This window comes from Clupea harengus, chromosome 5 (genome assembly GCF_900700415.2).
Source record: "Clupea harengus chromosome 5, Ch_v2.0.2, whole genome shotgun sequence".
Classification (NCBI taxonomy): Eukaryota; Metazoa; Chordata; class Actinopteri; order Clupeiformes; family Clupeidae; genus Clupea; species Clupea harengus.
This window is the reverse complement of record NC_045156.1, coordinates 13,776,705-13,789,204: the sequence shown is the minus strand read 5'-3', so window position 1 is coordinate 13,789,204 and position 12,500 is coordinate 13,776,705. Positions and strand designations below refer to the sequence as shown.

Genomic DNA, 12,500 nt, shown 5'->3' with positions numbered 1-12,500 from the left:
TTTTCTAAATTAGTCACTGGCAACGTTACAGTGGGCATACGCCCTTCACTCCCTGTAAAGGGTATCTCGATGTTACTGGGAAACGATTTGGCTGGTGGTAAGGTTCTGCCTAGCCCTGTGGTGACTCACATTTCTCCTACCTCTTTAGGTCCTGATAATTTAAACGTTGCATACCCCGACGTGTTTCACTCTTGCGTGGTTACTCGCGCTAGGGCGCGACGCGCTAAAGAGTTCTCCGGCAAGGAGGACGATGATGGGCTAATAGATCTCTGGGATACTTTTATTGCTCAACCTTCGCCAATCTGTTCTGGCGGTGGAAAACTTCAAGGGTCTCCATCACAGTCTGTTCGGCCTTGCCTTCCAAAGTTGACCCCCAGCCGGGAACAACTTGTTAATGAGCAAAATAATGATTCTTCTCTTGGTCCTTTATTTAGGGAAGCTGTGCCTGAAAAGGATATCGGGCTTATGTCTTGTGGCTATTTTATTCGTGAGGGGGTGCTGATGCGTAAGTGGAGGCCGCTCACGGCGGCTGCGTCCGACGAGTGGCGTATTTTGTATCAGGTTGTTGTCCCTGCGCCGTACCGAAATGAGATCTTGAGCTTGGCTCACGATCATCATTTTTCTGGTCATCTAGGAGTTAACAAAACAACTGACCGTACTTTACGTCATTTTTTCTGGCCTGGTCTTAAGCGAGATGTAGCTAAGTACTGCAAAACCTGTCATGTGTGCCAGGTGGCTGGTAAACCTAATCAGCTGATTCCTCCCGCTCCACTTCAGCCCATCCCTGCTATGTCTGAGCCTTTCGAGCACGTAATCCTCGACTGCGTCGGACCGTTGCCAAGGACCAAGGCAGGTAATCAGTACCTGCTGACTATTATGTGTACGCTAACGCGTTTTCCCGAGGTTTTTCCGCTACGAAAGATTACCTCTTTCGTCGTTGTTAAGGCACTACTAGTGTTTTTCTCAATCTTTGGCCTCCCGAAGGTTGTGCAGACTGACCAGGGGACAAACTTCATGTCCAGGGTATTTGCACAATCTATGCAACAGCTAGGCATTAAACATGCTACCTCTAGCTGTTATCATCCACAGACCCAAGGCGCACTTGAACGTTTCCACCAGACGCTGAAGTCTATGCTTCGCAAATTTGCCTCGAGTTCGAACGTGACTGGGACGAAGGGGTGCCTTTTGTGTTGTTTGCTGTGCGCGAGGTCGTTCAAGAGTCGCTGGGGTTTAGCCCCTCTGAACTTGTGTTCGGTCACACCGTTCGAGGGCCATTAAAAATACTGAGAGAGTCGTGGCTATCTGAGAAAGCATCGCACCATAACCTGTCTGACTACGTTACTAAAATTCGCTGTAGACTGAGTCGAGCCTGCGAATTGGCAAAAGAGAATCTTGGCGTGTCTCAGAAGCGAATGAAACAACATTACGACCGAAAAGCCGTGGTACGGGAGTTCAAGCCTGGTGATCAGGTCATGATATTGTTTCCTGGGCTCGGCCCCGCTCTGCAAGCTCGTTATTCTGGTCCTTACCGTATCGACAAACGGGGTAAACGATCTGAACTACGTGATAGCCACTCCAGATCGGAAGAAAAGGTTACGCTTGTGCCACGTCAATATGCTGAAACGCTACTGTGGGCGTGAAGGCATTGAAGAGTCGCGCCTCTCCAGCGGTGTCACACAATCTGGCGTGGCGCTGTCCACGGTAGTTAGTTCTGAATTTGGCACGACTCTGCCAGCTTCCCGACACGGCGCTTTTCTTTCAGCACCGTCACACGTAGGACGTACTGCCTCATTGCTGGAGGAGCGAGGAATTCGTAGTCCTTCAGCTGAGGTGATTGAGGGTAGGCTGAAGAATTCAGTCGTTCTTAAGGATCTGAATTCCTTCTTTTCCCATCTGACGTCCTCTGGTCGTTGTGATCTAATAGCGCTCGTTGATAACTACAGGGACTTGTTTTCGGATGTTCCCCGTCGCACTGATGTCATAGCTCATGACATCGATGTTGGGGATAGTAGGCCCGTCAAACAGCATGCATACCGTGCCAACCCGCTTAAACGCCAACAACTTCAACAGGAAGTGAAGTTCATGTTAGACAATGGTATCGCCGAACCTAGCTTTAGTCCGTGGAGCTCGCCATGCCTGCTGGTGCCAAAATCTGATGGCACTCTTCGGTTTTGCACAGACTTTCGTAAAGTCAACGCGGTTACCAAGCCGGATAGTTTTCCCCTTCCACGTATGGATGACTGCGTGGACCGCCTTGGCTCGGCCGTGTTTGTTAGCAAGATCGACTTACTGAAGGGTTACTGGCAAATCCCCCTGACCGATCGCGCAAAGGAGATTTCGGCCTTCGTTACACCCGACAGCTTCCTACAGTACACGGTGATGGCTTTTGGTTTTCGAAACGCCCCCTCGACTTTTCAGAGGATGGTAAATAACCTCCTTGTTGGTCTTTCGAACTGTGAGGCCTATCTAGATGATCTGGTGGTGTATAGCACTACCTGGTGCGAACATGTAGCTCATCTTAAGGCTGTCTTTGAGCGTTTGTCTGGGGCGAATCTCACGATTAATTTGGCGAAGTGTGAGTTCGGGCAGGCCACAATAGTCTATCTGGGCAAGGTAGTTGGTAGTGGTGAGGTGCGACCCGGGCAAGCCAAAATTGAGGCCATGTTAGAATTTCCCCTCCCCACGTCTCGTCGCGAACTTCGCCGTTTTCTCGGCATGGTGGGCTATTACAGGGCTTTTTGCAAGAATTTCTCTGCTGTTGCGGCGCCTCTCACTGACCTCCTCAGCACTAAGCAGGCTTTTCAGTGGACTGAGGAAGGTCAGAGAGCCTTCGCTGCTGTTAAGGCCCTGCTTACCACTGCCCCTGTGCTGGCAGCTCCAAAATTTTCTCTTCCCTTTGCACTAGTTGTGGACGCTAGTGATTTAGGGGCTGGCGCAGTGCTACTACAGGAAAGTAAAGACGGACTGGAACACCCCGTGTGTTTTTTTTCGCGCAAGTTTAATGTTCATCAAAGGGCATATTCAACGATCGAAAAGAGGCCCTTGCTCTTGTGATGGCTCTGGAGCATTTTGAAGTGTATGTCGGTGGGGCAGCGCAACCGGTGGCTGTGTATACCGATCACAACCCTTTGACATTCCTGGATCGGATGTGCAACCATAATCAACGTCTCATGCGCTGGAGCCTCATTCTGCAGAGCTTCAATATTACTATTCGGCACATTCGTGGGCGCGACAACCGTGGTTGCAGACGCTCTTTCTCGTGCCTAAAGTTGGGCATTAAACGTCATGATGTCACTAAATTGTGGGTTGAATGTAATGATGTTGTGCTAACCCTATATCTTTCAGCGGAGCCGGTGTGAGGGGTTTCAGCTTGATAAATAATAATTATTTATTTATTTATTTTCCCTTTGCCCTTCTCTGTATATAGCTGTATATAGAACTGTAAAGAGCTTGTTGTTTGTCCAACCCCCAATTTATCTCTTAAGGGTGGGGGTGTTATGGTGTTATGGGCATACTGGAGGTCTTTCCCTGTGTCTACCGTTTTCCCAGACTCTATAAGGTGGAGTGGGCGTGGTCTCGGTCCGTACTGATTGCTGGGCGGGACTTCTCCCTTTATTAAGACGGCCTTCCCCAAGATGGCGGTGTGTGTTATCAAGAGCAGGAGGATACGACTGTTTCCCGAGGATCCCGACCTGTCTGAGCGTTCCCTGGTTTTTTCCCAACACTGGACTAAAACAGAGACTTTGCCTTTTGAAGACCCTTACGCGTCCTACGCGCTTGTTCACTTTTTTGCCTTGTCTTAGTTGTTTATGGGTGGTTGTTGTTTATGCTTCCTGCACTTTTTTTAGCCTAGTGGTAGACAGTGCAGGCAAGGAAGTTGCCCGGAAGACTCACCTTCTTTTTTCTTTTATCGCGAGTGAGGTAAGCTGCAGCGACTATTTATTATTTGTGAGGCTTCTTGGAGGTTCTTTTTGTTTTCTCTTCTGTTTTGACGACAACCACCATTGCATTTGTAAATAAACCAGTTATATATTTACCCGCAACTGAGAGTCTGGCCTTTTATGTTACTGGACCTGAAGAACCGAAGGTCTGTCGTAACAAGCTGGTACACACCATACTCACAAACACACACACACACACCACATACTCATACACACACACACACACACACACACACACACACACACACACACACACACACACACACCACATACTCATACACACACACACACACACACACACACACACACACACACACACACACACATACACACACACACACACACACACACACACACACACACGCACACACACACAACATGAATCTCTGCATTGATGACTGATATAAGCTGAAAGAATGCAGTATGGAATAAGTGTACGCTCTCTTCCCTACACACAGCAGAGACAGCTGAGAAAGCAGGGCTGCTTCAAAGACAGAAAACTGACTTCCTGCAGAAACAGATGGGATGTGACTGTGTGTGTGTGTGTGGGTGTGTGTGTGTGTGTGTGTGGCTGCTGTCTCATTATTTCTGTTGCTGAGACAAAATAACAAAATACACCCACCTCCTTCTCACAGCAACACCCCAACCCCCTTACACACACACACACACACACACACACACACACACACACACACACACACACACACACACACACACACACACACACACACACACACACACACACCAAAGTGATTAGGGACAGGTGATACTGATGTTAGTGGACTCACTGGAAAAATATGAGCGTCACTTAGAGGTATAAGCCTCATTAGGCATACACATACACAGACAAACACACACACACACACACACACACACACACACACACACACACACACACACACACACACACACACACAGAGTCAAAAACACACACACAAACAGAGAGAGAGAGAGAGGAATTCCCTGATGCCTGGGAAGAGAGGATAAAAGGAAGCATGTGACTGCAGCAGGCAGCGCTCCACAGTCAAAGCTCAGGTGGAACTCAATTACGAGGTTACACGTTTCCCACAGGACGGGATTGTTGGTGACGCTGTGTGAGGGTGGAATGTTCACTCTCACCTGTGCACTCACACCTGATGACTCAGAGGGTCAACAATGACAAAAACAACAAATACAAAACAACCACATCAACAATAATAACAAAAAACAAAACGCTGTTCCTCCTTGAGAAGGGCATAATGGCCCCAGAACAAGCATGCAAGGGCACACACACACACACACACACACACACACACACACACACACACACACACACACACACACACACACACACACACACACACACACACAGACACACACACACACACACACATCCATACACACAGACACCCACACACACAGACAAAGATACACACACACACACACACACACACACACACCCACACACATCCACACCCAGACATCCACACACACAGACAAAGATACACACACACACACAAACCCGCCATCAGCCAAACACTCATATCAGATTAGCTTCTCTGCATGGGATAGCCACCTAAATTAATGAGGTCATTTAAGAATGTAACTCCCTCGAGAATGTTCGACAAAGTCTTTACAAGCCGGGCATAAATAATGGAGGGGGCCTGGCCTGCCCAGTTCAGTGCTGCGTGCCAGTGGAGGTGAGTTATACTCCGTCAGAGCTGGCTGCTGTTGCATTAGCAGATATTTGTCAGGCAGGAGACTGAAGGTAGATTCAGCCATTAATCTGAACGACAGTGAGGCCGTGTTCCTGACACAATTATAAATCTGCACGAAAAACATAAATGATTACGCTCCGAGAAAACCTGCTCCGTTCTGTAAAACACACCCACAAGCACACACACACACACACACACACACACACACACACACACACACACACACACACACACACACACACACACACACACACACACACACACACACACACACACACACACACACACACACGCACACACACACAACCACCACCATTTCCTGTAGATTTGCCACTGCTTGACTCATAATGTTGACTGATATTTATCTAGAGTTCCTCTCAAAGGCAGGCTGTTTGTGGAACAGTAATGTGCACAGAGATCCCATCAGACAAGAGAGAGGGAGGGGGAGAGAGGGAGGGGGAGAGGGGGGGAGTGGAGAGAGAGGGAGGGATAGGCCAGAGAGAAGAGATATGGAGAGGAGAGAGAGGGGGAAAGGAGAGCAATGAGGGGGAGGAGAAGAGGTAGGGAGAGGAGAGAGAAGAGAGGGGAGAGGAGGAGAAGAGAGGAGAGGAGAAGAGAGAGGGGAGAACTGCTGGGAGACAGGCCTACACAGACTCAGAGCAAAGCCACTCCTCTGGGGAGAGCAGTAGAGAGAAGAGGTAGGAAGAGGAGAGAGAAGAGATAGGGAGAGGGGAGATAGGAGAGAGAGGGAGAGGAGAGAGAGGGAGAGGAGAGAGAAGAGAGGGGAGAACAGCTGGATGACAGGCCTACACAGACTCAGAGCAAAGCCACTCCTCTGGGGAGAGCAGGTCTGACGGCACCCCACTATGATTAGATGATCAATGTTCCCCTGGAGTAGAGTGGGAGAGGCAGAGAAAGAGAGAGAGAGAGAGTATATGTGTGTGTGTGGGGGGGGGGGGGGTAGGGGGGTAGAGAGAGAGAGTATATGTGTGTGTGTGGGGGGGGGGGGTAGAGAGAGAGAGTATATGTGTGTGTGGGGGGGGGGGTAGAGAGAGAGAGTATATGTGTGTGTGTGGGGGGGGTAGAGAGAGAGAGTATATGTGTGTGTGGGGGGGGGGTAGAGAGAGAGAGTATATGTGTGTGTGGGGGGGGGGGGAGAGAGAGAGAGTGTATGTGTGTGTGTGGGGGGGGGGGGTAGAGAGAGAGAGTATATGTGTGTGTGTGGTGATAGAGAGAGAGAGGGAACGTGAAGAAAGAGGACACTTGTGTTCTGAATGAAGATCATTTGAAGAGACAATTTCACTGTGGTCCTTTGAAGACATTTCATTAGTAAACATCAGACGGAGCCAGTCTGCTTTGTGTTTTTAATCCCCGCACAAGAACAGAACAACTCATTCCGTTTGTGTGTGTGTGTGTGTGTTTGTGTGTTTGTGTTTGTGTGTTGTTTGTTTGTTTGGCTGCTTTCATGATCCTCTCCTCATTCTGTGTTTGTTCTCTGAATAGCAATGGCCCCCTCCTCCCCTCAGAAATGCACAGAGACTCACAAGCAGTAAAGATTAACATATAGAATATTCAACATACAAGAACCTCTATACACCATGGCCTCTTTAAGATGAAATGGTGACACTTTAGAGAATCCCTTCAGGAAAACGCAGGCTTTTTTTAAGTAACCAGGTGAGTATGCTGGGCTTAAGGAACCCGGTGAGTATGCTGGGCTTAAGGAACCAGGTGAGTATGCTGGGCTTAAGGACCCAGGTGAGTATGCTGGGCTTATGGGATGACCAATCTAATGCTATGTTCCCATCATGCAAGTAACGTGGGATCTTAGTACTAAGCTCTGAGTGTATCTCCAAACAACATGGACCTACACAAGGAGGAGCCCTGTGGTGGAGGGTTCATTAAAGCCACCCCGCCCGCCCGCCGCCCGTCCGCCAGGCAGCCCAGCACAGTGCTATGTGAGCAGGTGAAGGAGTCTACACAGAGATGCATGGATCCACCATGCACAGAAGAAACACGACAGACACAGAAACACTGCTGCATAGCCCTCTCAGCCTGGGAGTGTGTTCAGAGACTCTGAGTGTGTTCAGAGACGCAGAGTGTGTTCAGAGGCTCTGAGTGTGTTCAGAGGAGGAACACGACAGACACAGAAACACTGCTGCATAGCCCTCTCAGCCTGGGAGTGTGTTCACAGAAGATAGAGAGCATCGTCAGAGAAGGCTTTTGAATCGTGATGCTGCCTGGCAAAGACTGGCCCCATGAGAGCTCCTGCAATTATTTCTGCGTGTATGTAACTATCTGTGCTTGTTTATATGCACAAACATGTACACTCGTGTGTGTATGTGTGTGTGTGTGCATGCGTGTGTGTGCATGTGTGTCAACCATGTGTTCCCACTTAGGAATGCCCACATGTGCTCGATTAGTATGCATCTACTGTATGGATGGATGTACATATGTGTTCCGCCACACACACACACACACAAACACACACACACACACACACACACACACACAGAAGCGGAGGCATCTATATGTGTCAGAGCACGGTGCGCGGCAAAGATAAATATGAGGAACAGAGAGCTCTAATTAAAAGCAAATGAACGAGGACTCATTAATAAGCAAGCCAGCTGCAGCACAGCACACAGGGAGGGGTGGTGGAGTCAGGCTGGTGTGTGTGTGTGTGTGTGTGTGTGTGTGTGTGTGTGTGTGTGGCTCAGGGAGGGGTGGTGGAGCCAGGCTGGTGGGGGGCTCTGCTCCACCTGGGTTGGGGCAGCAGAGGAGAGGGGTTTATGGGGGGGATTCTGGGGGTATACCGGGGTGTCAGGCAGTGTCAAGCAGTGTCTAGGTGTGTCCAGGGATGTTTTGGGGTGTCAGGGTGTATCTGGGAGGGACTCTCAGCCAGGCTGTAAGCTTTATTACTGAGGCTAATGTATACGCTAATGTATACGCTAATGTATAAGTAGCTCTTTAAGTAGTGGGTCAAAGAGGCATTATGTATGAATGAATAGATGTCAATAAATATGTTCTAAAGTTTGTTTTGCAGTCAAGTGTCCCTTTATTTCATAGATTTGAGTTGCCTATTGATATTCACTCTGACCTCCGGCGTACTACACACACACACACACCTCCCAGGAACAATACAATTATGGGATGGAAATGTCTGATATCATTTCTTCTAGTTCGTCAGCACCATTTCAGAGGGTGGTGATTCACTCAGTCTAGACACACACAAACACACACACGATCACACACAAACACACACACACACACACACACACACACACACACACACATGATCACACACACGGACCCACTCTTAGTCTCTTGGTCACAGAATGCTTGCTTAGTCAAGAGAAACTGCAGACAAACACAGATATGTCTGACTTTAATGAACTGCTAAAACCTTAAAACAAGACTACGCTACAGTAAGCAGATTTACATTTTGCAAATAACTGAACATTTTATTCTCAAAGATAATAATTTAGCTTTTCTTTTTAAAACAAGAATAAGAGCAAATTAATGAGAATGAATTATGTGTTTTTAACAAGAACATTTTACAAGCCATTAACTCCTACCTCACCATCATTGGCTAACAAATTGATTGGGGGTATTTGGATGGCTGATATGGATCTGATAAATTCATGGGGGATATTTTAAGGCTGATATGTGTGTGTTTGTGTGTGTGTGTGTGTGTGTGTGTGTGTGTTTGTATTTATATATTTACTTAAAATCTATTTTAAATGTATGTGTATATTTACTATATAAACATTGATATGTTTATTTAAGTTAAAGGGTGGGCATGACTAAAGAACGTGAGAAAAACACGTGAGACAGAAAGCAACACAGCGAACCAAAAAGAAAGGATAGAAAGAAAGACAGAAACAAAGAAACAAAGACAGGACTTCCAGTTCAGCATGTAAGCAGTGCGAGAATTCTCATCTGTCAAGCATAGTTGCGTTTGTTTTCTAACCTTTAATATCCATATTTTTCCTGCAAACAGTGTTGGAAGAGCAGGAATGTGGCCTCTGCCTCCTCTGCCCCCGCAGACTGTCTGGCACATACTTCACTTTATAATGGCGCCACCCCAGGGTCTGTCAAACTACCTGTGAATTTGGACAATCTCTGCTCTGTGTCGATGTCTGCACTGACAGAAGCCTTTAGCAGTCAACCAAAGTCTGCAACAGAAAGTGCCATCGCTGCTTCTCTGGAGGGGTTGACGGCTAAGACTGAATCACAAGACTGCCGCATTAATGGGTTGGAGCAGCATCTCTCTGTCTACACAGTGGCCGCATATTTTCGTTAGAGAAGGCAGTTGATTATCTTGCTACAGCTAATAAGCAGCTCCCACATAAAATGGAAGACCTAGAGTCCCGCTCCGGCCGCTGAGATCTCCGTGTCGTCAGTATTCCAGAAGAAGCAAAAGGAAATTACCCGGTTGCTTTTATGTCAGAGTTTTCTCCCAAGCTATTAGGCTCTGCTTTGAGTTCATTTTCTCAACCCGTTAGCACACTGGCTAGCTTTAACTAATGTATGTCAACTCTTTCCTCAGTTATTGGCAATTTTTTAGGACATAGTTTAATTGTAACCTTCATTTAAATTTAGTTAAAGGCGCCCATAAGGCACTTTGAGATGATTTATTGCGCTATGTGTTCTGTAATTATTCTCAACTAGAACGTGTTCTGGAATTATTCTTAAATAGAATGTGTTTGTGAATTATTCTCAACTGGAATGCGTCTTTTGGGATTGATTGGTCTTGGTGTATTTTGCTGGGGAGCCCTTTTGGAGCAGAAGTAGTAACTTGTTAATTAAGTTCATTTTTAAAATGCATCGGTAAATGAGTTGTGGCGTTTACCCGCAACTTCCCTCGAGGGGGGAGGGACATGTAGTGTATGTGTGACAGTCTTATATGTTATTTTTGTTTTTTTCACCTTTGTTTTGGTTTCTGCTTTTAATAAAGTTTCAAGTTCTGGACCCTTGCGAGGCTCCGGCCAGGCCTGTATTATCATCATCATTCCCCCTTTCATTATTCTCCATGCGACCTAATCGAAATGGGCAGCAGGCAGCCCCTGAGTCTTGTCAATGCTGATGTGACGGTTTTGGCAAAGCTATTGGCATCTTGCACAGAAAGCGCCAGCATAATATCTGACGAGCAGACTGGTTTCATAAAGGGTCAGCAGTCATCTCTTTATAATCGAACCCTTTTAAATAAATAAAACGCATCCCAAAGACAAAAATAGATTCCCTGAAGTAGTCAACTCATTGGCTCGAGGCTTTCGATAGAGTTGAATGGGTATCTCAACTTTACAGAAGCATGAATGAAAATGAAATGAAACAACAAAGACAGACAGAAAGTCAGACTGAAAGAATGAATGAATTAATAAATAAATAAAATAAGTAATTTACTGTATGAAGGATATGTCATTGAGGGAGAAGGTAATGTTGGTGGTTGATGGCCTATAGTCAATACTAACAGTAGTGAGGAACACAGTGAAGCTTCTCTAGCATCAATGCTAACAATAGTGAGGAACACATTGAAGCTTCTCTAGCATCAATGCTAACAATAGTGAGGAGCACAGTGAAGCTATCCTAGCATCAATGCTAACAATAGTGAGGAACACAGAGAAGCTTACCTAGCATCAATGCTAACAATAGTGAGGAACAGAGTGAAGCTTCCCTAGCATCAATGCTAACAATAGTGAGGAGCACAGTGAAGCTTCTCTAGCAGCTTACATGGGAGAGTCTCCTGACTGAACTAACTACATCATGTGTGCCTGTGTCAATGTCTCTGGGTTTCTATAGTGTGTGTGTGTGTGTGTGTGTGTGTGTGTGTGTGTGTGTGTGTAAGTGATGAGCAGGAGGCACCACTGTTGAATAAAACACAGGCTGAGACGTGGGGATATATGGGAGAAAACCCTCAGCTCGCATGCAAGCATAAACCACACACACACACACACACACACACACACACACACACACACACACATAACCTCTTGCGTGTCAGAAAGCTCCACTACTCCTGGATTTGTGACCGCAGTGGGATCTCCATTCAACCAATGTGACAGACTCTATTCTAAGGTCTCTCTCTCTCTCACTTCTCTCACGCACGCACACATGCACACACACACACACACACACACACACACACACACACACACACACACACACACACACACACACTTGCAAGAGCAAGAGCAAGAGAGAGAAGAGTGGCATAGGCTGAACAAATTAACTGAATAATGTAGAACTGCGGAAACAGATTGATTTTTTTGTTGTGTTGGTGAGGGGCTTGATAGCTTTTCATTCTGCTTCCCAGCAGTTTCAGTGTGTGCGTGTGTCACGACACCATGGCGACTGAGCCACACAATGGTGGGCTTTGTGATCCTACACACACTTCCTGAGAGAAAGCAGCACCCACAAATGCTGACCAACTCACTCAAGTGGTGTGTGTGTGTGTGTGTGTGTGTGTGTGCGAGTGTGTGTGTGTGTGTGTGTGTGTGTGTGTGTGTGTCTGTGTGTGTGTGTGTGTGTGTGTGCGTGTGTTTGTGTGTGTGTGTGTGTGTGTGTGTGTGTGTGTGTGTGTGTGTGGTTATCACATGTAAAAGGGTGGGTAGGGATGAAATTGTCTCTCTCATGGGAGGATCCGAATCAATCTCAGGTCAACCAGTCAAGAAAGCCTAGAAGAGCGTGGTGTGTGTGTTTGTAAGGGAGTGTGTGTGTGAGAGAGAATTTGTATTGATAGGGTTTAATCAATGTCTCTGTCTCTCTCTATCTCTCCCTCCCTCTGTTTGTGTGTGTCTATGGTGAAATGGGAGTCAATAGTCCCTTTACTAGATGATAAGTATTAGCATTTTTGGAATGTGTGTGA

The 12,500-nt window shown here is 46.9% G+C and overlaps 2 protein-coding genes across 3 annotated transcripts in view; one reads left to right on the top strand and one right to left on the bottom strand.

The window, feature by feature from the left end:
- LOC116220521 overlaps window positions 1-4,043 on the top strand; it is a 4,674-nt gene extending 631 nt beyond the window's left edge. Inside the window, exons 1-2 of the mRNA XM_031567790.2 lie at window positions 1-853; window positions 3,550-4,043. The exon at window positions 1-853 is cut by the window's left edge and continues 631 nt beyond it. Coding sequence (XP_031423650.1) covers window positions 1-853; window positions 3,550-3,590 — 894 coding nt within the window. The 3' untranslated portion in view covers window positions 3,591-4,043. The remainder of the gene's footprint in view (window positions 854-3,549) is intronic.
- The window catches only part of slc12a5a (solute carrier family 12 member 5a), a 207,369-nt gene that overhangs the window by 152,077 nt on the left and 42,792 nt on the right, over window positions 1-12,500 (bottom strand). The window lies entirely within an intron of this gene.